Source organism: Halichoeres trimaculatus, unplaced genomic scaffold (assembly GCF_033239565.1).
Source record: "Halichoeres trimaculatus isolate MK-OKI-2021-1 unplaced genomic scaffold, fHalTri1.1 fHalTri1_scaffold_14, whole genome shotgun sequence".
In the NCBI taxonomy this organism is placed as follows: domain Eukaryota; kingdom Metazoa; phylum Chordata; class Actinopteri; order Labriformes; family Labridae; genus Halichoeres; species Halichoeres trimaculatus.
In genome coordinates, this window is record NW_027437192.1 from 3,869,393 (window position 1) to 3,896,879 (window position 27,487).

The window sequence follows — 27,487 nt, forward strand, 5'->3', positions numbered from 1 at the left end:
AGGGGTTTATTTAAGCTGTAAATAATGCACATATACTACAGACACCAGAAAGACAGGATACAGACAAAAAAAACAAACAAACAAACAAAAAAAAAAACAATACCCCTCTTTAAAAATAATTCTAAATATTTTGTATATAGATTTTTTATGTGTTATTTTTTTGATGTCATTGTTTTTCAAACCCATCAAACATGTGATGGAAAAAGTAGATCTATTTGAAGTAGATGCTTCTGACCTCAGAGGTTAGTAGATCAGACACTGTTTAAAATTTGGAAGTGTGTTTAAGTGTGTATTTGTTTGTGAGTGTGTGTTTGTGTATGTGTGTGTGGTTGGTGTAGTGGTAAGGGGGTGGTCACAACATGCAGCTTATCACATGATAAGTCATCAGTAACCACACACACACACACACACACACACACACACACACACCTACACACACACACACACACACACACACACACACACACACACACACACACACACACACACACACACACACACAGAGCACAAAGTGTTTTGTTTTCAGCCATAGTCTCCTGATTGCTGAGGTGTTAAAGGAGCAGTCCAACATTTATCTCTCAGTAATCATCACCCTCACATGATCAGGTGGTTCATCATTCAAAACAGGACGCTAAAATAAGGCTGACACACTCGCCAATTCTTTCAAAATACAGCTCAAAATAACCAAGGAAAACTGTTAGCTTAGCTTTACTAGCAATTTGGAAGTTTTACTACTTATATACATAGTTAGCATTAGCGTTGGCAGTGTTGGGGTTTTGTCTTCCTGACCAATGTGAAAACCAGGTGAAAAACATGAATATATGGACACACACACACACACACACACACACACACACACACACACACACACACACACACACACACACACACACACACAGGTCTGTGTTCCTGTTTATTGAGTTTCCTTAGCAGCTACCTCACTTCCTTCCTGTCAGGCTCCATTTCCTGACCAGCCGCTGGGTTTACACAGGCCTGACACACACACACACACACACACACACACACACACACACACACACACACACACACACACACACACACACACACACACACACACACACCACTCTGCCATTTTCCTGTTCGGTATAAATGACCACAGTGTTCCCTCACACACATAATAAAGGTGTTCACAGACGTCAGCTCCAAAGAGGAATTTTATTCAGCACCGAACCTTTGACACAAAAACAGGATCATGGGAACAGGATTATTTATCAGTGTGAGAGCGAGGCTGTAACTCCAGCAGAGTCTGCAGTCCAACTCTAAACTGAAAAATACTGAAAGTCCAACGTCAGGAAAGGTGTTTAAACCCTTCACCCTGGAGACACCTCACCGAAACAACGCTATTTTGCTCTTATTCCACAAAAACATGATAAATAAAACCTGCGTGTGTCAAGATGTGGCCATAAAAGTAAAAACTACATCCTGAAATAAAACCAGTTGAGTTATTTGCGTACGTGACCAAAAAAAAGTTAGCATGTTAAAGTTTTCAGCTTGTAAGATAACCCTGAAAGCTGGATGTTTGATCTTGTTGACATGAGCTACTGCAATGCATATATTCATACAGCTATAACTTACAGGAAAAGGTTTTGAACAAGATACAAAGTTGTTCCAACAAAACTACCACTGTGAACAAATCATAACCTGCAATATCAAGATACTACGCAAGATTTTAATCAATAGCAGAAAGATCCCAACTTGCAAGATTAAAGCTGGCTGCAACAAATTTACAACTTTTCCTGAGATATCGACTTGAAGAAGTGAGACAGTGACTCCTAAAAACAGGATCATAACTTGAAACGACAAGTTGTTGGGGGAATGTGGTATCTTGCAACAACAAGATTATTCCTGGCAGAAGCATCACAGAATGGCCATGGTTTAAAACACCAAAAACAAGAGAGCAGAGATAATAACTTGTTGGGTTAATATGTTAATTTGTAGAAACAAACACAACAATTTCTGAAAGCAAGATTATAACCTGGTGAGTCAAGATTAAAATTCAGGGCCAGGACTTTAACCCGTGCAAACAAGATAGACACATCAAACCAATGTTATGAAATTAAGGATCAAGATCTTGATGAAATCCTGAGGACAATTATGGGTGGAAGCAAGATCAATGGGGTCAAGATCATTTAAAAATAAAAGCAAGATAATTACTTTTGAAATAAATAATTCATTTTCAGGGTGCAAGATCTTAACTTTGAAGAGGAAAATACTGACAAGCTATGTGTGGCACTGATGAGCTAATTAACTCAAGATATGCCTTCTGCCAGCAAGATATTTACATTTGGAAGCCTTAGGACCAGCAAGATTAACATTTATGTGTTCAGGATTATATCCTGTACAAGATACAAGATTTTCACTTTTGGGGTCAAGATTATAACTTCCAGCAACAAGATTGTTGAAGGAATATTCAAATCCAAAGAGCAAGATCATGACTGTGTCATGATTGTCAACAAAGAATTAAAAACCTACTGATGGACGCAAGATAACCTGGTTTAAGATTGAAAGTTTGAACATCTTCCACAAAGAATATTATTACCACAAGATGATGCTTAAAAAGGTTAATGCCAACATGTAAATGACATATTATGGGACTGTATCTTGGTTACGTTGAAGAGGTTAGTTTATAATCTATATCAAAAAGTGAAAGTAGTGTTTTGATGAAGATACTTTAAAATGAAACACCGGAAATGTTCGCTCTAAAACGTGAAATAAATCTAGGTTTAAAGAGAAAAACAAAAATAAAAACAGGAGCAGCAGCACCGTGAGCCCAGGATGAGATTTTGTTCTTCACCTTGAATTTCTGAAACCAGCAGACTCTGAAATGGAGTTTGTCTTCAAACACTGAAAAAGTGTCTCTGAGCAAGGCACCTGATGAGAAACAGCAGCAGAGCCTGCAGAGTCACCTGGAGGCTCACCTGGACAGATCCTGGTCATACCTGCAGAGACAGGGAAATAAAACAACAATGCTGGATGTTCAGACTAAACATGTGTAAACTTTTGAACCTCTACGTTTTAATTCGCTGTAAAAATTCCAGAATCTGTCTGTGAACCAATCAAAACACTCTGCTCTGAAAGTAGCTCCAGATCTTTACGAGATCTTGCTGAAATGATGACATCATCAAATAAGGACCTCCTAACTGCTTTATGACACATAAAAGCTGCATCTGCCCATAGCCCGGCTCTTGACAGGGCTCCAGAGGGCTGGCCAATCAGAGTGAAGGGGATTTGTGAGGCGGGGAGCCTTAAAGAGACAGCAGCTAAGATGAAGCGTTTCAAACAAAAGCTGAAATAAGGATTTACTAAAACACCAGTGAGAGGAAAAAGGGGATTCATTTAGAGTGTGAATCATGTAAAGAAAATGAGAGGGCACCAGAAGGAAGAAGACTAAAAATAGCACAATACCCCCTCTTTAAATTAGGCAGGGTAGCCCATGAAAAAATAACAATTTCTTAGGGATTTTTTTGTAGCTGTTGTTTAAAAAGTTTTTTTTTTTTTTCCTTTTTTCTCTTTCTCTGTAAAGGTACTATGGGAGCACCAGAGGCAAAAGACTAAAAATAGCACAATACCCCCTCTTTAAATTAGGCAGGGTGGCCCCATAAGCTCCTTTTTTGAGGGATTTTTTTTTTTTTGCACTTGTTTAAAATGTGTTTTTTTTTCTTCCCTTTTTTCTTTTAACTGTAAAAAAAGGGGGAAAAATCATATCATTTTCAAGATGTTACTCTTTGACGCTTCCTGAATTTACTGAAGTACACCAAAATCTCAACAAGTTGGACACAAAGGTGATTCCTAAGAAGAGAGCGATAGACTGGAGGGGGAAAAAAAATCTGTATGGAGAGCAAAAGCAGGAGCTTTTTCTGGGTTTCTGGTAACTTTTCTACCATTTACCTTCATATCAATCCCATCACTTACTCTAAGACGCAGTCCGGGATCTGCACATGCTCAGTAGGGATGTAGTTAGAGAGGTCCTGAAGTGTGTCGACGAACTGGAGCTTCCTGCTGAACTTTGAGCTGAGGAAGAGGAGGAACAGAAGATAGAGGGAGGATGAGGGGGTGACAAAAGGGGAAGAAGGAGAAAGAGAATGAATAATTTACTAAGAGTGAACGAAAGAGGAAGAAGAGGATGAGAGGGAAGTTTGGGAAGAGGAAGAAAAATTAAATAAACAAGAGGAGAGAGGAGAGAGTCGGCAGCTGACCTGATGAAGGGTTTGATGATGGTGATGAGGGCTTTGATGTACCAGGTGGGATGAACCACGTAGAAACCTTTTAGGTTCTTTCTCAACCTACACGTACACACATAAACACACACACTTAATAAAATAATCCAAACAAATCAATTTGTCTATGTTTTTAATGTCTTGATTTTTTTTTTTTTATCCGTCATTTGGAGGCGCTACAGTCAGACATTTTAATCATTATTTATAACTCAATAAAACTGAACATTAGTTGTTTTTTTGATATCATACTTATCTAATTTTTTTATTTAGTTGCATGTTAAAACTGAGCCCCCAGGTTTATGTTATATTCTGTTTGACTTGTTCGACAAACACTGGACATTAGCCGCTCCATTAAAGTAAACATAACCACAATCCAGGTGGGATCATCTCCATTAGACCGTACAGGTGTGCTTTACACAAAGTAAACACTGAGGGCACGCACGTTAATATGTATGCTAATGACTGATTCAAAGTGAGTCACACTGATCAGGTGAGCGGCTGCTTGTTTTCACCTTTAAAAACAATGTTTGGACACAAACAAACGTGATGAACAGAGTAAATAAATATCTGATGAATTAAAACATCAAGTTGGATTGAATCAAAGTGAACAGATCAGAACACTGTTCATTTTCAAAGAGTTTTCTGAATGCTGAAAAGCTGCTGAATGAGAGTCTGGTTTAAAACATAAAGATCTGTCGCCCCCTACTGGAAACAGATTCAAATAGCAGCTGGTAAAAAAAAAAAAAAAAGAGAGAGAGAGAGGAGACCTGAAAAACTGATTCTTTGTGCACTTTAAGCTTTGCTTAGCAAACTTAACCAGACACAAACAAAAGATTAAAAGAAGTAACAAACAGGCAAAAATTGATGTAAATTGTTTACATTTGAGAACAGGACGAGCACCAGCCCTCATATTTGAATAAATTTGTAAACTCTGAAAGCTGGCCGAAACAGTGAACAGTGAGAGCTTTGTGTTGTTTTGTTTACCTGCGGTCGATGGTGGTGTAACACTCTTTCAGCCAACTGATTCCCGGCAGTTTGTCTTTCTGACCCCCGGCGCACAGATACACGATCACGTAGTTTTCAGCGACCATCAGGTCCAGAGTCCCTACGACGTACCTGCAGACAGAGAGCTCAATGTTTCCTGAGGATAAACCGTCACAGCTTTAATGATCCTCTGACCTGTTTGAAATGATAAACTCAAAAAGAAAAGCAACTAAATCACACTAAATCAAAGCTAGTCTAACTGAACTAGCTGTTTTGCTAGCACATAGAGGCTAAAGCTAAAGCCAACAGGATGTGCACATGTGTAGATAATTCACCTAGAATCATGTTTGATGAATTTCAAAATTGTAAAGATATTACCTCACTGTATAACCTGAACTGTTAGCAAACAAGATGCTAACGCCAAGCTTACAAAATTGTTTATGTATGTCAGTAGTTAGCTTTCTGGCTAGATATACTTACACCTAACCTTGATAGAAAACTGTCTCTTAATACTGGTAGTAGGATTATGCTAACAGATATGCTAATATAGGAGTGTGTGTGTTGCTTTAAAATGTTTGTTTTAATTTATTTATTCATTTATTTAAAGGGACAGTGCAATGAGACATTTCAGTGTAAATTCCATTTGAGTATGCTATGAAGCTAATTTCAATCTCAAGCAGAGTCCCGTGGCAAAGTTAGCTTTAACCAGGCTTCTCAACTTGTCCCATTATCTAAGAGGCAGTACTGTTAGCTTCCAATATGCTAGCAACTCATTTTTATTGTAAAAACTATTAACTTCTAAAAGCATAAAGCTAGCTTAGCTTCAGCAAGTCCTGTGGCCCCAAAAATGTTATAGTTAGCTACAAATATGCTATCATCCAATATTTTAAGTAGCAGTTGTTTACAAGCAAGACATGCTAACACCTGGAAACCATGGAAAAGTGGTTGCTTGTGTAGATGTTAAGGCTAATGCTAAACTTTCTTGCCCAATAAAAAAGAATAGTTAGCATTACCTGTGCACCCATGCTGAACTTTGTATAAACACACCTGTGCTAAAATTAGCCAATGTTTTCTATAAGGTTTTTCTAGCTTGTTCTGCTACTCAACTCAATGTTTAGCTAATAAATAAATTGCTGCTGCTAGTTATTCATAAGTCAGATAGAGGTGACAGGCCAAGGCTAATGCTAACATGTAGTTTGAAATGTATGAGACTGATGCTAATTCTGGTCCAGTCTTCGTGACTTTTTTTTTTTTAAACATTATTAATAAAAAAAAAATTGTTAACTAGCAACATGCTAACTGCTAGCCTTAATAGAAATGTTGGTAACATATGTTGGAGGTAAACTAGCTTGCAGCTTTTAGCCAACAGCAGAAAAACATGTTAGCTTGTTAACAGCTGATACAGGTTAATGATTAGGCCAAAGGTCACTAAGTGTGTGTGTGTGTGTGTGTGTGTGTGTGTGTGTGTGTGTGTGTGTGTGTGTGTGTGTGTGTGTGTGGTACCTGAACAGGTTATCCATTACATACTGGTAATTTTCTAGACTGTTCTCCGGCAGGTAACAGGAAGAGAAGACGATGATGTCATTCATCCCGTCTCCATAGTAACCTGAGAGGTGACAGGACAGGTGTTAAAGCAGATTCAGATTTTACCAGGTGAGCTCTGGGACAGGTGACTTACCTCCGTGTGAGAGCACTCTGAGGAACGGCTCCAGGACGCTCATGTTGACCCGGCTCTCCTGTGGCGGCTCACCTGTGGAGAAACAGCGCCACCTGGTGCCCTGACTGTCCACCATGTCCTCTCTCTCCAGAGCTCCCAGGTCACTGTGGTCCATCACTGACCCTGAACCAGTCCGAGATTCTGATCTGGATCCAGGATTTGAGCCGGATACTCTGTGACGCCGGGATGCCACGCCGAGGCGCCGCAGGTCATCTGAAAACCAAATCTGTGATGTCATCAAAGTGTTGTTTTAAACCCAACAAATTATCTCTGCAGGATTTTGACTTCTCACCTTCCAGATCCAGGTCATAGATGGGAAAGTGCAGGGACTCGCTGTCTGAGGGGGTTTCGATGGCGTCTAGGTCAAAGTCCAGCCCCGCATCGTCATCGTCACCATCAGGTGACGGGGAGAGAAACGTTGAGGGGAAGTCGTCGGAAACCGTCGACTCAGAACGACCTGAAAAAAACATGTTAGTCACTCACTGGAACAAAGTTGAAGCTGAAACTCAAAACTTAATGACGCGAGTTAAAAAACTGGAAATGTCAAAGTTACAACAACAAAACCTTTAAAATCCACGTAAGAGTTGTTTTATCACCTAAAGACAGACTGAGAGCTGGAGCCACCAGCTTCTTCTTCTTTGGTTGTGACTCCGACAAGGCGAGCGTGGTGGGAGGAGCTATAGGACAGGAACCAAACATGAGACTGTCACCCTTTCCAGAAGAATCGTGTCATTAAAAGGTTTTAGGGTGTGATGTTTCTGAAGGGGTTGTGGCGTACCAGGTCTCTCGCTGGTCGGAGTTGATGAGTCTCCTTCAAGGACAAACTTGTCTTCCTCAGATCCTGATGAGGGGGGACAGAAATGATTGAGAATGATACGTATGGTTGGTGTTGGCAGGAAAAACAGTCTGTAAGGAGACCAACAGCAGGAGTTACCTGGCTTAGGGTCCCCGTCCCTGGGCTTACCGTCCTCATCCTTCTTGTCTCCTGTAGAGGTTTCTTCTTCTCCTGTGTCCTTCTTATCTAAATTAAAGGTAAAAATGATTTAAGAGCACAGAGACTCACCTTGGAGTGAGTTTTGTGTCTGTTCTACTCACCTGTCAGGTCATTGCCTGTGTCAGCTGAAGCAACAACACGTTCTTCATGAACTTCACCCGTTACGTCCCCCTCTACTGCAAAAGACGTTAACGTTTGTTTGGTGTTTAAATCCAGAACACGAAACCAATCAAATCAACACTTCACTTGAGTACCTGTTTGGTGGTCAGGTGATCCAGGTGGAGCCAGACTGTCAGGTACAGGACTACCAGCGGGTGGCGTTCTATCGGCATCAGCATTAGTGACAGTTTCAGTGGCGTCAGATGTGGAGATGTCTGCTTCAGGAGACCTAAACCAGGGAGACAGGAGCTGTGAAAAACTACGATTGTGAAATTAAGGAGCTCAAATGCTGTTTCCAGGATGCACTGGAGGTGATTCTGGTCTTTTTTGAGAACATAATGTGTATGAATTCTACAAAACTCTCCTAAAGTGTCCCTCAAATGAAGTATTTCAAACCTAAACCTGTTTACAGACGACACTCAAGTCTCTTGTTAAAATCCAAAACCTTGGACCTCGACGCTGTAGGTCTGCATGCATAGCCTGATCTGCACCCCTTACCAGAAATGTTAGTATAATGGATGTAGCCTCTGTGATGTCACCCATTTGCTTCTGGTACAGAGTTCCAAAACCTATCCTCGGTGGAAGTCAAACTAGAGAGGCTGAACTCAACCTAGCTCTTTTTGAATTAAGATAAGAAGAGGTAGGGCCCACCTGTCCGTCAAGTCAGCGATGCCCATATATGGGCAAACCTTATAAGTTAGAGGTCCCATATTATGCAATCACTTTATTAAGTCTTTTAGCGAAATTTGTGGGTCTTCGGCTTTCCTCCCAGCCCACAAAATGTGATATTTAATGTCAAAACCTACATTTAGTAGTGCTTGTGAATGTAAAATCCTGACTTAAAACGAGCTGTTTGGATTTGGGGGGTTTGCCGACATCAGCGATTCCCCTTTTTGACCAATCAGGAGCAGGTCTGACCTAATTGGTCCACCGAGAAAATCTCTCCAGCAGCAGGGAGGGGAATGCCAAAGTTGAGGAGCCATCACTGCTCTGTTTTTGGCTGTAAACAGCCACATAGCTCCATGCACAAGCTTCACATCTCAGAAGAAGACAGACTAAGTGTCTCGAGTTCATTTATCAAGGAAATGCTCCAGCTACACTCAGTAAAACTGTGCATGTGTGTGCTAGTCACTTCACGGCAGACTGCTTTTCCAACTTTGGACAGTCCAACAGAGGGCTAGCCAATAGACTGGTCCTGAATCCAGGCGCATTACCAACCATCCTCCAACAAACCTGGGACCCTGGAAATGTGAGTATTTTAAATGCTGTGTGCTGTGGAGCAGATGGAAGAGCTTTTCCTCAGTGTCCCCCCTGTCTCTGTGTTAGCTTCAGGATGCTAACTTTAGTTGCGGTTAGCCTGTTGTTTTAGCCTGTAATGTTACGGTAAACGAGCTTTGCTGTTTTCTAAACATTGTGCACTCGGAGCTCGTGGCGCCGCTCTCAGTGACGTGGAAGAGCGGGGCAGTATCAGCGGTGGCTCATTTACATATGACGGCCACGCCCACTAAATCAGAGCGTTCTGAACAGAGGGGCTATGAGAGCCTGGAAACAATGCTGCTGTGCTTGATTTATTGGCTTTTTGGACCAAAACGTGTTACTACCATTTCATGAAGACATCAATGATCCATATTAAACTGCAGAAAAGGAGCAGAATATGGGACCTTTAACGCAATGTCTTTAGGGTGACTGACCTCAAGTATGTAGTGCTAATGATGGCCACTAGGGCGTAGAGTCAATGCAGACGTATGAACCAGGCTTTAAAGTGAAACCAAAAACATGGCTCTTTAAATGACCTCTGACCTCAGTGTGTCGTCTTCTTGTTCTTCCTCTCTGGACTCCATGTTGTTTTCCTGTAGACAAAGTAAACACATCAGGGAAGTTACCAGTAAACAAAGTTGATACTAATGGTTGTTTAAGTTAAAACAAAAAGATCTCTGTTGTTTCACTGGTATTTTTCAATGATTTTCAATAAAATAAGATTGAAACATTGAAGGCTGCCAGTTATAGAAAACAAAAAATAAAAATCGTGCACCCTTTCTGTCTCCGTCTAAGCTTTTATTTTGATGAATTTCCACTTCCTACTTGAAGCTGCTGTGGAGCACATGACCTCAAACTGACAGAGAAACAGCCCAAAGGTAAATAAAGTATTTCCTGTGTGTGTGCAGAGTTTGTATCCGTCTGACAGCAGCGATCTGCTGTTACCTGCCTCTTATCTGAAAGTTGAAGGTGTTCCAGGTGGTTTCAGGTAAATATACGAACGACAGAGCGGACAGAAAGTCTCAGAGTTAAAGAAGAGCAAAGACTCACAGCAGGTCTGATCCTCAGGAAGTCGAAGGGAAACTCGCTCAGCAGCAGCAGCAGCAGCAGCAGCAGCCAAGACGGTTAGGGCAGGTGAGACAGGTTCAGAACAAACACCTGGGGACTCACCTGATGACATCACAGTGACGTTTTATGAGTTTATGAGTGGACTCTAACACCTCACCTGTCTCTCCTTCTCTCAGCCTACAGGACAGCTCAGGTGGGGTGTGGGCCCTGTTGCCATGACGGTTATGACTGCACAAAGAGGGGTGTGGCCTGCGGCGTGCATGCCCTTACCTGCAGAGTGTGTACACCTGAGTGTGCACAGCTGATTGCACAAGTGATGGGTTATTTTTTCCTGCTGCGTCAGAGGATTAAAAGCAGGGAGACATCTGTGGGGAGTTCATCAAAGTGTTTCTCAAAGTTACTCAGACTTTAAAATAAAATCAGTGTTTTTAAACTTTAATGAAACGATAAAAAAGTCTAAATTAATGTTGAAATAAACACGTTAATGAGCTGCTACAAGGAAAGTGCTGGAGGTCCAGTTCCTGAAGCATGATGTGCTCAATTTCAAGCCGAAAAAACTTTGTAAAGTTACACAACCTTTGCAGCTTGTGTTAAGTGTCGATGCAGTGTTGGCATCTCCACCCTGCTACAGGAGGAGGCTTTAAACCAGGACCTCTTACCAGATACAAGCCTAAAAATGACTCAACCTGAGTTACAAGACTCTGACAAAACTAATTAAAATCTGATTAATCGTCTTGGTATTGTCTACATTCATTTTGACAGTATTCACTTCACAGATGTGAATACACATACTCACATACACATACTCACCTTTTGTGACTTGGGACCTTGAGAGATCATTTTGTGGAAACCTGATAGTGCAAAACTGTCCGGAGAACAGCCATTTTGGACATTTTAAACAAATATATATATATATATATATATATATATATATATATATATATATTTATATATACAGAGGCAACACCCAGTTTATTTCCAATGCAACATTTAAATGTGAGAAAATATGTTGAAAAGAAATAATCATTTATGGAATTATCAAAAAAAACAACAAAAAAAACCAAACAGTTTTATACATTTGGACATGAAGTTCAAACTGTTCGATGTGGACTGCTGAGGTGTCGTGCACTCAAGTGGACATGTCTGTTACTCTGTCCACGTTTTTAACAGTTTGTTTTTTATGTAATCATTTATTTAGTAATTTATTTATTAACTAATTTTAGTTAATAAAGTATTTAGTAATTTGTTGTTGTTTTTTTACTTGATTTATTATTAATTCATTTATTAACTTTATTTATTAAAAAAGCGATTGTTTAAGAATTTAAATTAGTTGTTACCATTTGATGCATTTTATTAAAAGTAGCTTGGACACTGCAGCGAAAAAAAAAAATCTTATAAAGTGTTTTTGTTTTATTTTAAGTAAAAATCATCTTGTTACACTTCAATCAGTCTTTATTTGTATTGCTCCAAATCATAACAAACGTAATGTCAAGATACTTTACGAAAACATTCACAGGTCTAGACCCGTAAATGTTAATAAAATTTTATTAGCAGACACCCAACATCAAGACAAGACAAGGATACTTATCTCATCTTAATCCACCATGAGTACAGGACTTTGCAGCATTTAGCAAGTTACAATGGCAAGGAAAAACTTCCCTTTAACAGGCAGAAACCTCGGACAGAACCAGACTCATGTTAGACAGACATCTGCCTTAACTATGTTGGGGTTAGAGAGAATGTTATGAGCATGTGCAGTCAAAAACAGGAAGAGGAAGCAATCAATGGAGTGAGAAGATGGAAAAAAAATAAAATAAAACTGAGTTGTTTGTGTGGACGGATGATGAGGTGGACTTGTTACTTCATGAACATCAACAACAACAACATTATCATCAACATTACATACATCTGTAGAGGTGTAAGGAGGGCTTATGCTATAGTGACTTGTTGCTAGGCGCTTGATATCATCGTGTCAACACCAGCTCTGTTTAACACCGCTATACAGATCCACTCAACCGGATTTTATTTTATTTCTTCACTTTTTTATCCCTTTTTAAAAAAACTCTGTTTATGTGGGTGAAATCGCCGTGTTTGTGTGGTTGAGAGGCCCAATTGAACAGAAAAATGTGCATTCAGGGATATATCCATATTCCTGTGGTCAAGGCCTTAAAATAGCTGCAGACAGCACCATGTACCACAGGGTTACACAGCAAAATGAACCTAAACTCAGGTAAATAAACAGAACAGAGAAAACGTCTTCAGCATGCTTTATTTTTTGCGACACTGATGTAAACAGCAGAGGGCGCCAGACATGAGCAGTTTCACACAACCTTTCTGAAAGTCAAATACGTTTATCTGAAGAAATAAACTCAAAATTCAACCTTAATGCTTGATTTTAACGCCAAACTGATCCATGAATATGTAAATTACTCAAAGAGGAGTTAATTTCATCACTTATTTACGTAGATTAACGAAAACAAGATCCAGAAGTATGAAATAAATCATAACAGTATCACTTCCTTTGTGACACACCTTCATCTCACCAGTCCGATGTAAGAATAAACCCTGCAGATTCACAGTTAGAGAGCTTCCCAGCTGTTCAATCAGAGCTCCTCGTCTCCTGCTCTGTGTGTCTGTATGTGAGTGTTAAGCCCCGCCCTCCACCTGAAGCGCAGCGGGCACTGGGAGCACTGAAACGGTTTCTCCCCGGTGTGGATCCTCATGTGCTCCCTCATCTTGTCCTTCCTGCTGAAGCGTTTGCTGCAGTCGGGGCAGCGGTGCGGCCGCTCGCCGCTGTGCATCTGCATGTGTCTCTTCAGGTGATTGGCGGACACCAGGCCCAGCCCGCAGAGCGCACAGGTGTAGCGTTTGCTGTCCCCCGTGTGTGTGCGCAGATGCAGCCGCAGGCGCCCTTGCTCCATGTAGCTGCGTCCACAAACTGTACAGCTGAACGGACGCTCGCCGCTGTGCACGCGCATGTGGTTGATGAGGTGTTCCTTCCTTTTGTAGCACTTCCCGCACTCCACGCAGAGATGGTTGCGCTCGCCTGTGTGTGCCAGCAGGTGGCGCTGCAGGTGGCTCTTGGAGAGGAAGCTCAGGCTGCAGAACTGACAGATGAAAGGCCTCTCCCCAACATGTGACTTGGTGTGTGACAGCAGCGCCTTCCTCTGCTGGAAGAGCTTCCCACACTCGTGGCAGCCGAAGGGGCGCTCGCTGCTGTGCGTCTTTAGGTGAGCAGAGAGGACAGATTTGCTCGGGTAGCGTTTGTTGCAGTCCGAGCACTGGAACGGCCGCTCACCTGTGTGTTTCCTCTGGTGGACCAGCAGGAGACATGGTCGACTGAAGATCTTCAGACAAACATCACACTGATGCTCCTTCCTCATCCTTAGCTCCCCTTTGTCTCCTCCTCCTCCTCCGTTGCTGCTGGGTGATGAAGACGACTTCTCTGCTGCGAGGTCAGCCTCCTCAGCCTCCAGTTTAACCTCCACCTTAAACTCCTCCTCTTCCTCTTCCTCCTCACTGCTCGACTCATCAGAGGTCACCACAACGCTGCCGTCTTGGTAATCTGCTGACTTCACCTCTGAGTGGAAACAGGAAAACAAAGCTCAGTCCAAAGTTTGACTTCCAGTATTTTTAACCTCTGTTCCAATTTTCCTGTTAGTCATGGAAAAATAAACGTTTGACCTCAGAATATTTTGCTTTCTTGAAGAGATGTCTGATACCTTATAGACCTACTGGTAGTTACCATTTGTTCACAAACTCAATAAATGATTAAACTTTCTTTCTCAAACTTTGACCAAACATTATCAAAAAGACACTGATGCACCCTGGGAATGTCGCGTAGACACACAAAAGAAGTCCAAAGTCTATGACAAAAGATCTGCATGAACACACAAGTGCCCACAGTGTTGCCCAGTCACTGAACACAAAAAATTAACAAAAAACAAAGAAAAATAGATGGAAAATATGTAAAAAAAGAAAGAAAGAAAGAAAGAAAGAAAGAAAGAAAGAAAGAAAGAAAAAGAAAAGAAAAAGAAAGAAGAAATCTGTATCATCTGTAGTAAATTAAAGTAAATATAAGAAGATGCAGCTAAAATTACCAGCAGGTCATACTTAGAATATGTTTTATTATTTCATTTCACATTTATAAATACTCAAAAGACATTTATAACTTAAATTAATTATATATTCATGATATATTGTTTGAATAAACCGGCATGATAAAAAGCCAGTGGGAAAAATACTTTTATAGAATTCATCTAAGAATTTAACACTTTTTTCTCACTTTTTTATTTATTTCAATTTTTTTTTTTAATCAATAAAACTGACTCATTTTTTGCAGTACCTTTAATACTTTTCCGTATAAATGACTTGCCTAATTTTAGGAGATTAAATTTGTTCAACCCATCTCCCGCACCTGTTTTTATAACTCAACACGTTAAGTTTTATAAACTGTAATTATAACTGCATTAACATCCTACATAAAACAACCATCAGTTAACTTTACAAAAGTTTCACTCAATATTAAGTTGTTTTTTTGTTTCTGCCTTTACTGATTAAGAGGTGCATAAATCTCGGATAAACTACGGTTCTCGTGTTAAGTTGAAGTATTCTTGAAGTATTTTATGATCTCATAATGTTGACTTAGTATCTGTACACACACCTGAGCATCTGTCTTCCTCCTCCTCCTCCTCCTCTCCACCTGCAGCAGCTTCTCTCTCAGCTGATTCACTGTGCTCGACATTTCGTGTCTGCTTCATAATTTCCTGCTAAATGTTTCCCAAGTTTCTCCTCCGATCCTTGGGTCACACCGGAGGAACACCGGACAAATATCGGACCAAAACACCAGAGAAGTACCGGACAAACACCGGACAACAACACCGGAGAAGCGGGGTCTGCTTAATTGCTGTCCGGTGAATGCTAAGGTGCTACATGCTAGTGAAGCAAAAGCGGAACGACTACAGTGACACACATCACTTCCGGTTAACGTCTTCACAACAAAACATAGAAAACTGTCAAAATAAAAACATTGGATAGGGCCACTGAAAAAAAAACGTCCTGTCATTTATCTATTTATTAATTTATTTGAGAAAAAAGACAGAATTCTGACTTTTTTCTCATAAGTCTAAGATTTAGCTCAAGATTTGAAATTTTTAAAATATTTTTTTTTTTTATTGAAATCAGCTTTCTGTATCCCATTGTCAAAATCTTAGCTTATTTTTTTTATAGTTACAGAAGTCCCAACTACTTTTTAAATCATTAGAATCTAAGTTTATTTTGACAATCTTGAAAAATAAATTTGGTTTTCTCGTGATAATGACTCCCTTTCAATCCCCTTGTTTGAAAATCTATATTTCTGTTTTGTTTTTTTTTCTTTCTTTTTCTTTTTTGTTATTTTATCCTGTTGATGTTGTTGTTGTGTGTGTAAATAAAATGTATGAACCACTTAGGGCTTCCATAGTGTTCTTTTAAAAGCAGTAAAACTTATAGAGACTCACTTCTATAAATCATTTTTTTCTAATAACATGGATAATTTCTTACCAAATAATGTATTGAAGTTCCAACCCATTTTCTAATCATTAGAATCCGAAATAATTAATCTGAAAATCTTGACAACCTTTTTTTTTTCTTATTTCATCCAGTTGATGTTGTTTTGTGTGTGTAAATAAAATGTAAGGACTTCTTTGGGCTTCCACAGAGGTGTTTTTAAAAATAGTAAAATTCATAGAGAATCACTTTTTAAAATATTTTTTTTCAAATACCATGGGTAATTTCTTATCAAATAATGTATTACGTGCTGTAACATCCGCCGTGTCCTCAAACAGGTTACTCAGTGTACAGTACAGAGTGTCACAGAAACAACACCGTGTCCTGTAGGTCAGCCTGTCCCGGCTGAAGCATGGACTGAATTCATTAACAACCTCCCAGCTAATAACAAACCCAGGAGTTACATTCAAATTCGTACTTTAATCGCATGGTTTGTGTTTTTGGTTGAAAAAGCTATCATAACGACTGGAATAAACGCACCGCCCGTGAGAGATTCACTGAATACGAAATCAAACACACATGAGGCTGTGGAAGGTGCGGCGAAAGGTAAGAGTGTTTTACTACTCTGACCTATATCCGATCAAATGTGCATATCGTGTTCTAACAAATCTTTTATTTAAGTATGTAATGCTAGAAAAAAAGAGGCAGAGACGACTTAGTTTTAAATAAAATACTCCTACATAAAACCTGATTAAGGTGCTGCACCTGATTACCTTTCTTACTGATGCCAAACCTCTTTTAAAAAAATCATCATTTACATTGCCCTATTAAGAATGACAGGGAACAATCAAACAATATTTTCCTCCAGCTGTTCGTTTAAATTTTCCATCCGGCTTACTGTATGTAAAGTAGGGGTCAAAGCCTTCCTTTAAGATCCCCCTTAAACATTGACAGATGTGGTGTTATCTTGGGTAATAATAAGCTTTATTTTTGTTTGTTTAAACTTGATTTCTGTCCAACGTATGTACGCTTTTACATCAAATGAAAGCCGAATAAATCACAGCCCAAGTAGCTGTAATTATAAAAAAACATTTCTTTGTTGTGTTTTGATGCGGTAAAACAAACTTAGGTCTAATTAATACATTTTTTGGGTGAGTTTTCGTTGGTCTTAACGGAACTAAATGGGGCTTGGCTAACCGTGTTAAGCTAACTTTTTAGAAACATCGTTTTCTCGACTGTCAGCTCTTCCTGTTTAAGTATTCCGCTTAAATAATTTGTTTGTAGAGTTTTGGTTGTGGATAAATGATTTTTCATTAAACAGACTTTGTGTTATTTATTAGAAATAAAGTTGGAAGCTAGCTCGGTGTTGCTCTAAAAGTTGCCCGGATGTGACGGTTTATGTAGGCGTGTCCCGTGGGCGTGGCTTGTAGATCTCTGCGAGCCTGGATGTTGGTGGCGAAGAGGAATGTAAACAGCTAGCATGCTACTTCAGCAGTGGTCGATCCCGGTGTTGGTAAGCTGTCTTTTCTTTAACTACCCGCGTCTGTGCCGGACCGGAGTGAAGAGTGAGGCCGGGTTAGGTCCTCTTGCTCCGGCTTTGTCCTCAGAGTTTGTCCCTAGGTGGAGAAAACAGCTAACTTAGCTCCCAGCGCTAGCACAAGGTTGCTAACAGAGGGAGAAAGCAGCTTAATGCTGAGCCGTCAGCATGTTTCTGTGTTTCTGTCTGTTTTTGTGATGTTAATACTGAGTTCAAGGGCTGCTGAGAGGATAACACTGACAGACAGAAACGTACACAGCTTAAGTATCAAGTTTTTACTGAGAAACATCCTCATCAGATTAATTTCAGACACTTTATGGACAGAAGTGTAACAGAGACCCTGTTACAAAACTGTAGGTGATAATCTGATTACATGGAAAAGAAACAACAACAATAAACACATTAAGAGCAAAGTATTGGACTTATAGATTATATTAATCTGCTTTACAGTGACTATCTGGTGATTTCAGTTATTCTAATGAAATGGACTGATAGTGAAACAACACAACGTCACAGTTTCAGAGTTTAGCTGCTTTAGGATGAGACAAAACTTATATAATTCACAAAAGATGATGAGGACGTTTGTCTCCTGGGGGATCATTGTGTTTCTGTGTTTTATTCTCAATAATAACCCAGAACCCCTTCTCAGTTTATTTGTTTATAGGTTGCTGCTGCTCACAGTTGTTATTTCCTCAGTTTTCCTCTGTAGTGTCAGGTTCAGGGTGTGTATATGTGTGGGATATTGTTCACTTTGTACTGCCTGGTATTTGGAGCAAGAGCTGAAGAAGAGTAGCTGCTCCTCTTCCTCTTTTCTGTGACTCACAGTGACGCCCATCTCCTCTGGTGCTGTGTTACAGGACAGAGGAGCATTATGGGAAACTTAATCACCTGTTTGGCTGAGTAATGACTGTGTTTGCTTCCTGACGCCCTTCTCTCCTCCTCGGTCACACGGTGTGATGAACTCACACATTTCAGACTTGAAGGCGGAGGTAAACCTGCTCGGCAGTTTGAGCAGAGTCACATTCAGGGAGTGGATCAGGGGACAGAGGGAGTCCTGATGATAGTAAACAGAAACAAAGACGTCTAATCTGCTGTCCTTTTCACCATCACCCAAAATAATCTGAAAACCTGTGTTTGCGTCAGCGAGGGATTTTAGAATCTTAGACTGTTTTATCCTCAATCTGTCGTACCAGATTTTTCATGTCCCAAATGTTGACAAACTCTCCTCCCTTTCTGCTTTTACTTAATTTCAGCCATTCACATTTACTGGCTGTAATGCAACCAGGACTTGAAGAAAAGGCTCCTTAATGCACAGTTTTGAAGTTGGTGGTTCTTATCAATGTGCTCCTTTCTCCCCTCACAAAATTTCAACTAGTTTCCCACCTGATTTTTCTAGAAATTTGGTAACTGCTTCCTGCAATTTTTGGTGCTTTTTTCATGGAAATTTGCCAACATTTTTATCACCAACTTGGAGCCTTCTTCTGTCAGAAACTTTTGAAGAGTTTTTGATGAATAAGCTGTTCTGTTTTTTTTCCCCACAAAATTTGCTACTTATTTTCAAACAAGTAAATTTGCTTTTTTGCATACACTTTACACTAATTTTTCAAAAATGTGCAATTTTTTTTCATTATTTTGTCACTAATTTAGATCCTCTTCATTAAAAACTTATGATCCTTGTTTTCTACAAACTTTGAAATTTCGGTTCAAAAATGTATAACCAGCCTTTTCTACAAATGTGTTCTTTTTTATTCCCAAATGCACAGTTTTTACACTTATTTTCTACTTTTTCCTTTCATATTTGCATTTTTTCTATTCATAAGAAATAATACGAAAGAGAAAAATGTGGCAAAATTCTTACTTCAATCTTGGAATATCACCCTTCTCTGCTGTCTCTTACCTAGGGATGGGTACCAAATTCGGTACTTTTATAGGTACCAACCGAATTCTGTCAAAAGTACCGGGTACCGATTCATGTAAATATAAAAGGTACCATGTTTAGGTACCTAAATGCATCCCTGTGACAGTGAGGAAGTGGAAGAGTAGGTGATTTTTCACACTGGACACAAACACGGCATCACAAGATTATATGTTGAAGAATACATATGTCAAATTGAAAAGAATTTAACTTTTATTATTAAAAAAGTTGATATTTTTTACCACATAAACACACAAAAGTACTGAAAATTGGTACCGCTGAGTACCGATACCGATTGCCAGGTTTCGTTTCAAACGTGAGAAGTACCCATCCCTTCTCTTACCCCCTCTTATTTGTATCTGTCGGATCTGAATCTCAGCCTCTGCGGCTCAGATTGGCTCCCTCTGTTCTCGGAGGGGGGCTGTGTTGTCGTCCTGTCGTGTTATCCTGACACTGTCTTTCCTGATCGAAGGTGTTTTTGTTTGTGTATCTGCAGGTCTGACAGAGAGTCAGCTGACTGAGCTGACAGGAGACCAAGCAGAGACCAGCAGCAGAGACTCTGAGAGGAGAAGAAGAGTTTACTTCCTGCCTTCAAGTTCTTTTTTTTTTACAGATGTTTAATTCATGACAGCAGATCCAGCTCATGTTAGAAACCGTGCGTCGTATTTGTTGTCGGGTAGAAAAGTGTGTTTGAGATTTCTGGGCTTCTCGTGGAGGCCATGTTGAGCCCTCAGCTGCTGCCTCCCTCCTTCACGGCGCCTTCATCTACTTTTAGAAATCTGTGATCTCATGAAACTGAGGCTGAACTCCCACATGAAGGCGACACTGTGCTGATTTCTTTTCTACTTTTGTTACTCGAGAGAAGACGCCGTCCGTGTTTTTTTTTCTTTATCCTCGTCTGATCAGCCAATCATGGCGGAGTCCAGCTCTGAGGCGGCGGCTGCAGCGTCCGACTTCCTCATCACTCAAAACAAACCAGAAACACCTCTACCTGCTGAAAGCATCTCCAAAGACTTGATCGTCACCATGGTGACAGAGAAGCCAGGCCCCACACTGGGGTCAGAGGTCAAAGCTGAGGTCCCCAGCAGCAACGGGGCTGCTGACAGTCCTGTTCCTCCAAAAGTCCAGGAGGAGGAGGACGAGGCCACGCCCACGCCACCTGAGACGTCATCCTCTGTATCTTCAGGAAACGGGCCCATGACCACGATCACCACAGAAGAAGAATCTCTGTCAGCGCTGCTCAGACACATCAAGACTGAGCGAGCAGGAGAGCCAGGTGAGCGTGGATGACAGGGATGGCGTGGCGTTTATCAGAGCTATACACGTGTTAGAGAAGGATTACATCATCAGGACTGATGTGTTCTCACTCCTCAGGTCTGGATCTGGATCTTGAGGAGAGCTCCTCTGTGGCGACGGCGGGTGGCTCAGATGACCAGCGAGAGTCCTCAGACTCCGCCTCCTTCTCCATCCCCAGCCTGGAGCTGTCTGACGGGATCACCGCCACGGGGAACTCGCTGGACGTGGAGGACGGATGCTCCTCGTCGTACTCAGCGCTGGGAGTGGAGGGACGGTCTCCGTCTACGGAAGTCCCCAGTCTGAAGGACGAGGACGCGCAGGAGGCAGCAGGTGAGTGTGGATTAAAGGGACAGTTCACATACTTGATTCTGACCAGGATACAGACATTACTCATGTTATCCTCAGCTTTATGTTGTTTTGTGGCTTTAAAATATTCACCAAACTAAACAGATAATTCAGAAGCTAATGACAAATCAAAGGCGTCTCAATCCTACTCAAACTTTTGATCCAATCCCCACTGCGTAATCTAGTCAGATTACCGCCTGAAAACCAGCAGAATAATCCACCAGTGTTTGTGTTTGTTCAGTTTATTAGCAGGAAGTGAGATCAAACAAGAGGAAGTGAGTGAGGAAACCAAAGAACAGGCAATAACCGGAAACTGTCAGGGAAAAGTGATGACTCATTTCACACGCCAACACAGTCACACACTTTCACACACTGCAAAGACGCGTTAAATGCGACTGAAACCGATCCAAACCTTTTATTGTGAAGGAAGAAGCAAAAACAGCTTTTAGTTTAAAAGTGTTTAATTTAAAGCATGACTTATCAGAATATTTAATCTTTTTGGTTGTAGTTGCCCTCCTGCCCACAGAGGGCGCTGCAGCCAGTGCTGGTGCTGCTGCCGTGCCAGAGACGGGACCGTCCATGCCGGCGTATTACCTGGTAAAGTGGATCACCTGGAAGGAGAAGAAGACGCCCATTATCACGCAGAGCGAGAACGGACCCTGCCCCCTGCTGGCCATCATGAACACGCTGTTTCTGCGCTGGAAGGTAAAACATGATCAGCGAACCGTGAAATGTCCTCAGATAAAAAAACAAACAAAAACAAAAACAATAATAACTCTGTGTGTGTGTGTGTGTGTGTGTGTGTGTGTGTGTGTGTGTGTGTGTGTGTGTGTTCAGGCGAAGCTCCCGGCTCAGACAGAAGTGGTCACCACAGAGGACCTGATGGCTCACTTAGGTAAAATCACACACTCCTGCGAGTAAACCAAAGACTTCAGGCATAAATAAGTGGTGATAAAAGACAGAATCGTTTTTTTAATTTGACTGAAAGAGTATAAACTCAAACCTGATTGGCTTATCTGTGTTTGTGTGTGTGTATTTTTGTGTAGGAGAGTGTGTGTTGTCTGTCACACCCAGGGAGAAGGCTGATGGGATGGAGCTGAACTTCCAACAGGTGAAAACACACTCCAGCAAGATCGTAAACATGTCACCTGCAGAGTGTAACTCAGAAACTGACTGATCTGTGTGTGTGTGTTTGTGTGTGTGTGTGTGTGTGTGTGTGTCAGAACATGAGCGATGCCATGGCAGTGCTCCCAAAGCTGTCCACAGGTCTGGATGTTAACGTGCGATTCACGGGAGTTACAGACTTCGAATACACACCTGAGTGTATCGTGTTTGACCTGCTGGACATCCCGCTGTACCACGGCTGGTTGGTCGACCCTCAGGTACACACACAGCAGTTTTTATCATCCTCAGAACACTGTGCAGTATACTTCAATATACGATACCTTATGTGCACTTTACATGACCAAACTAGGTTTAAAGTAGAGCTACAATATGCAAAAGAAAGAAGGTGGAGTGTGACTAAAACATTTGGAGCCAAGAAGCTGTCTCTTCTTGAACGTGGTCGGATCGTTGAGCTGCATCAGCAAGGCCTCTCGCAGCGTGCCAATGCTGCTGAGGTTGGAAGCAGTGAGACAGTCATTCTACATTTTCTAAAAGATCCTGAGCATTATGGGACAAAAAAGTCAAGAGGTAGATTCAAAAATTAAGGCCCTTTCTGGAGCCAACTGCAGCAAAATAACCATCAGATGACTTCTGCAGGAAAAGGGTTTCAAAAACAAAATCAATTCAAAGACCTCGTCTCCTTCAACACCACAAAACTGCTGTTTAGACTTTGCCAGGGAGCATCATGGGACATTGAAAGGTGGAAAAAAGTTTGATTCTCTGATGAGAAAAAATGTCACCTTGACGGTCCAGATGGCTTCAACGTTGCTGACATGACGAGGAGATCCACCTGAGATGTTTTCTACCCGGCACAGTGGAGGGGGTCCATCATGATCTGGGGCTTTTTCATTCAATGAACTCTGGAGCTTCAGGTGGAGCAGGGTGGTCAAACGGCGGCTGGTTACGTGCAGATGTTGCAGCGTGCGTCCTTCATGACTGAGGGCCCTGGTCTGTGTGGGAACAGCTGGTTTTTCAACAGGACAACGCTGCAGGTCACAATGCTGGCTGGATGAAGGACTTCTTCAGGGAGAATAACATCACTCTTTGGACCATCCCACATGTTCCCCTGATTTAAATCCAACAGAGAACATTTGGGGATGGATGGAGAGGGAAGTTTATAAAAATGGTCGTCAGTTCCAGACAGTTGATGCCCTTCGTGAAGCCATCTTCACCACTTGGGGCAATGTTCCCAAAAGCTTGGGACAAGCATTTTATATATAAATATATATATATATATATATATATATATATATATATATATATATATATATATATATATATATATGTATATATATATATATATATATATATATATATATATATATATATATATATTAGGGCTGTCATTTTAACGCATTAATTAGATTAATTAATTACACCGCAAATGAATGCGTTACAAAAATTAACGTAGATTAGTCTGGATCCCAAACCCGCGGGGCGTTCAAAGACGCACTTATTTTCAAATGTCTGGCATTTACAAACCGTTTGTCCTACTTGGAAAAGTGATGTTCTCGTTAGATTTTCAAATTTCCGACAGTCCCTGAATGTATCACACTTGAAGTCAGCAACATGCTTTAAACCGGGGGAAAGCAAGAGACAGCTGCCCAAGTCTCGTTTATTCACACGTCCTTTTTGAAAATCTGCAGAAAATCAACCGTTTGCTCTAGCTCAATTCTGTAAAAAACAGATAATTCTACACTCTTTACTGCATCAAACAAGCCCTGAATGATTGATATTTGTCTTGTATTTAAATCTAAAGAATTCTTTGAAAATTTCCTTCCATCTTCCTGGTGTCATGTTTCAGCTTGGGGCTGCTCTGCACCAATGAGCAACAGTTTGTGTGTTCAGAGCATGTAAAACTGAAAATACTTCACTTTTCTTTGATCCAAGACTTGAAAAAAGTGTTTTGTACATAGTTCCTCACAGTTTTTAGCCTTTAGCCCTGGTTCTCCTGACCTCATAGAAGTATAGAAGTTCATATTGTAGTGAAAATTGAGTCCACATCGAGTAAAAATGTGACAGAAGCAAAAACTGTCCTAAAAATCAAATCAGCTCATCTTAGGTGCAGGACTGTGTAGATTTTGTAAAGATAGAACCATAAAACATTTTTTAATATGTTCCTTATGCCTCAGGGTACCTAAAAATGTGTATTCCCACCTTATTTTTTTAGATGTTTTTTAATGTATTTTAATGTCCTGGAATTCAAATTCTTTATTTAGGGACCCTAAGCAGATATGAGATTAAAATCGATTTTTAGATTAATTAATTACAAACTCTGTAATTAATTAGATTATTTTTCTAATCGCCTGACAGCACTAATGTATATATATATATATATATATATACACACACACATATATATATATATATATATATATATATATATATATATATATATATATATATATATATATATATATATATATATATATATATACACACACACATATATATATATATATATATACATATATATTTCATCTAAAATATATTCCCTTATCATGACCTTTATAATCCTTTACTTTTATCATACTTTATCAACAGTGGAGCCATCAACATCTGTGTTTGGTTGCAGATATTATTATTACCTTCATGCAGTATACATTACCTGGTTTGTGGTATAAATTATCTATGTGTATGTATCTGACATGTTTGTACGTGTAGAGTCCAGAGATGGTCGCCTCTGTGGGGAAACTGAGCTACAACCAGCTGGTGGAGAAAATTATAGACTACAAACACTCTGCAGACAGCAGCCGAGTCAGTGAAGGTAACACACACACACACTCACACACACATGCAAATATAAACATGTCATGTACCTAAATGATGAGTGTGTGTTTTCTGTGTGTGTTAACCCTTTAGGCCTGGTGGCGGAGCAGTTTCTGGAGTCGACGGCGACCCAGCTGTCGTATCACGGTCTGTGTGAACTCAACACGACGGCCAAAGAGGGCGAGATCTCCGTGTTCTTCAGGAACAACCACTTCAGTACCATGATCAAACACAAGGTGGAGCTACAAACACAGAAGTCTCATTTGTATAACTCAGAGGTTTTCTTTGTTTTCTTTTACCGTCGTTGAGCTGTTGTTAATAAAGTTTTGTGTTTTTTTTAGGGTCACCTGTACCTGTTGGTGACGGATCAGGGTTTCCTGCAGGAGGAGGGTCTGGTCTGGGAGTCCCTTCATAACGTGGAGGGCGACGGAAACTTCTGTGACTCAGAGTTCAGGCTGTGCCATCCCCCCCAGAGAGCTCCGCCCACCGCCGCGCTCCCGCCAACCGCCCAGGAGCAGCAGCGACAGATCGACCAGGTGAGCGTGTGCAGGTGAGACAGATGCACTGAGCGTTTAAAGAATCAGCGAGTGACGTTTGCTGTCTCTGCCCAGGACTACCTGGTGGCTGTGTCCCTGCAGCAGCAACAAGGCGGGGCCCCGGGGCCCCTCAGCGACCTGGAGTTGGCGCGGCAGCTCCAACAGGAGGAATACCAGCAACAGCAGCAACTCCAGCAACAACAGCAGCAACAGCAGCAACAGGGATCAGTGCAGGCGGCGCAGCAGGTAAACACGGGGGTTTAAAGGTGCAGAAGGGGGGAGACTGGGTGATGGTGCTGATGATGTCATTGTGTTTACAGGTGAGAGGTCAGGGGTCACAGCAGGGCGGAGCCAGGAGAAGAGAAAAGGACTCAGACTGCGTCCTCTTATAGACTCTTCATCATCATCCTCATCAACATCTTAATCATCTAACTCACTCCCTGAGACATGCCTGTCTGCAGCGGGGAGGTCTTACCCACACACACACACACACACACACACACACACACACAGCTCGATGCCAAACCCCAGTGCTTTGTTAAACCGTCTGATTCCAGGTTTCGGAGAGTTTGTAAAAATGTTGGAGCTTCTTGTAAAGTCTGAAAGAACAGAAACCGTCTGTGTGTGTGTTCACTGATTTATTACTGGTCAATAAAAACTACCGCCGCTCCAACCGTCACAAGTTACCCACCGTCTTTACTAAACGACTTATTGACCATTAATGAAGCTGTTACCAGTGGTTTCTTATGAAGGTTAACAGGTGTCATATACTACTCACCTGAGTGATGTTTAAAAACTGTTTCTCACGTGATCTTTTTCTATTAATCTGTAAAACTGCTGCTACGCGTGAAAACATGTTAAACCCAGAGGTCAGCAAAAACGTCCTAAAACGTCCTGTGTCTGATTCTCAGCAGAGTCTGATAATGAAATGACATTATCTTGAGATTGTGGCACAAAAACCAGGGTAAATTCAAGGAAAACGTTACTAAGAGTCCTGTTTCTCCAAAGTTGATATTACGTGTTCTTATTCCAAAAGTTTCTGCCATCTTCTTCGGATGAAATCTATTTATAAATCAGAAAAAAAAAAAAAGGTGACTATCAGAGCTCATTATCCCAGAAACTGAGCTGAACAATCCGTATGGAAGCCCAAAGCTGGCATGAAGAAAAATCATTGTTAGATTGATAAAATTAAAAATATATTGTTAAATAACTCATAAAAGTTAAATTTAAGTTTTTATTACGTAACACCAATAGCTTGATATTTCTGGTGGAAGTCTGGGTAATTCTTTTGTGTTAACTCGTCGCTATAGCGACCAATGCAGTCATAAGCACTACATACTTCTGTGACGATGTCTCGCCTCTTTCAGTTTCTTTAAGTTTTCTGCCTTTTCACAGTAGCTTTATTGAAATTACTTTTTCCTTTCCATGTGTAATGTTTTGCCCTTGTGGGCTTCCGTACAAGTTGATTGTTTAAGAGATGATTATTTGTGCCATCAGTTTGGTGCTGGTTGTGCTTTAATAATAAAATAAGGACAAATTTTGGGGCTGTAACTCTGCTGAAACTCAGACGTTTAGTTAACCATTTGGACCTTTACATTTTCTCTTCCTGCTGTGGAGGAGGATTCTCGAAAGCAGCTTCACACTGATCTACAGCCACGTTGGGTAGAAGTTTATAACCAAGTATTCAAAGTTTTTCCTCTGATCAGATGTTTAAAGGCTTGTAACCAACATTCAGCACTTAAATCTTTCCCATCATGCCTCTCTCTAAGCGTCTGGGGCGTCGCCGGTACTTTCTGTCTTCTTCCAGAGTTTTTTTCAAAGTTTTGTTCTTTTTTTTGTGTCAACAGCTGAGCTTCAGTCTGACTGTCGGACCGCTGCCACGCTCTCTGTTCAAGCTTTGTATTTAATTTGTCATGATGTCAAATTGTCAGTAAAATCTAAATCTAACTTTCTGGTGTCCACTTTGTTATTCTATGTTCATTTTTTTTGTAAATATGCCCTTTAAACATTTGTATGGAAGC

General features: G+C 40.8%; 3 protein-coding genes across 5 annotated transcripts; 1 reads left to right on the top strand and 2 right to left on the bottom strand.

The window, feature by feature from the left end:
- Positions 1-1,190: 1,190 nt before the first annotated feature.
- On the bottom strand, positions 1,191-9,933 carry LOC141803284 (BCL2/adenovirus E1B 19 kDa protein-interacting protein 2-like). The gene is made up of 12 exons (XM_074687246.1): positions 9,893-9,933; positions 8,188-8,321; positions 7,874-7,960; positions 7,718-7,780; positions 7,536-7,616; positions 7,232-7,396; positions 6,901-7,152; positions 6,726-6,828; positions 5,223-5,354; positions 4,218-4,304; positions 3,934-4,032; positions 1,191-2,960 (listed from the first exon to the last, which is right to left on the bottom strand). Exons 1-12 carry the CDS (start codon positions 9,931-9,933, stop codon positions 2,936-2,938), a joined length of 1,269 nt encoding a protein of 422 aa, XP_074543347.1. The 3' UTR covers positions 1,191-2,935.
- Positions 9,934-12,149: 2,216 nt separating this feature from the next.
- LOC141802841 (uncharacterized) lies at positions 12,150-15,361 on the bottom strand. The gene is made up of 2 exons (XM_074686611.1): positions 15,081-15,361; positions 12,150-13,997 (listed from the first exon to the last, which is right to left on the bottom strand). The coding sequence occupies exons 1-2, from the start codon at positions 15,175-15,177 to the stop codon at positions 13,021-13,023; spliced, it is 1,074 nt and encodes a 357-aa protein (XP_074542712.1). The 5' UTR covers positions 15,178-15,361; the 3' UTR covers positions 12,150-13,020.
- A 1,094-nt stretch (positions 15,362-16,455) lies between these two features.
- On the top strand, positions 16,456-27,411 carry mindy1 (MINDY lysine 48 deubiquitinase 1). 3 transcript variants are annotated; one of them, XM_074686600.1, is made up of 12 exons: positions 16,456-16,510; positions 19,853-20,632; positions 20,731-20,982; positions 21,506-21,702; positions 21,835-21,892; positions 22,044-22,108; positions 22,221-22,379; positions 24,826-24,928; positions 25,024-25,166; positions 25,272-25,466; positions 25,542-25,712; positions 25,787-27,411. In XM_074686600.1, exons 2-12 carry the CDS (start codon positions 20,269-20,271, stop codon positions 25,856-25,858), a joined length of 1,779 nt encoding a protein of 592 aa, XP_074542701.1. In that variant the 5' UTR covers positions 16,456-16,510; positions 19,853-20,268; the 3' UTR covers positions 25,859-27,411. The 3 variants fall into 3 exon arrangements, with proteins under 3 accessions (XP_074542701.1, XP_074542700.1, XP_074542703.1); XM_074686599.1 differs by lacking the exon at positions 16,456-16,510 and adding an exon at positions 17,315-17,417; XM_074686602.1 differs by lacking the exon at positions 16,456-16,510 and adding an exon at positions 18,298-18,430.
- Positions 27,412-27,487: the final 76 nt, after the last annotated feature.

Bases quoted from the DNA above. Each gene is read 5' to 3' on its own strand.
- LOC141803284 (XM_074687246.1), bottom strand. From the start codon at position 9,933: ATGGAGTCCAGAGAGGAAGAACAAGAAGACGACACACTGAG. The intron at 7,961-8,187 runs GTACTCAAGTGA...CCTTTAATTTAG, and splicing joins ATCACCTGACCACCAAACAG to ATAAGAAGGACACAGGAGAA. The intron at 5,355-6,725 runs GTACCACACACA...CTCTGTCTGCAG, and splicing joins GTAATGGATAACCTGTTCAG to GTACGTCGTAGGGACTCTGG.
- LOC141802841 (XM_074686611.1), bottom strand. From the start codon at position 15,177: ATGAAGCAGACACGAAATGTCGAGCACAGTGAATCAGCTGAGAGAGAA. The intron at 13,998-15,080 runs GTGTGTGTACAG...GTTTCCACTCAG, and splicing joins GGAGGAAGACAGATGCTCAG to AGGTGAAGTCAGCAGATTAC.
- mindy1 (XM_074686600.1), top strand. From the start codon at position 20,269: ATGGCGGAGTCCAGCTCTGAGGCGGCGGCTGCAGCGTCCGACTTCCTC. The intron at 20,983-21,505 runs GTGAGTGTGGAT...TTTTGGTTGTAG, and splicing joins GGACGCGCAGGAGGCAGCAG to TTGCCCTCCTGCCCACAGAG. The intron at 25,467-25,541 runs GTGAGCGTGTGC...GTCTCTGCCCAG, and splicing joins AGCAGCGACAGATCGACCAG to GACTACCTGGTGGCTGTGTC.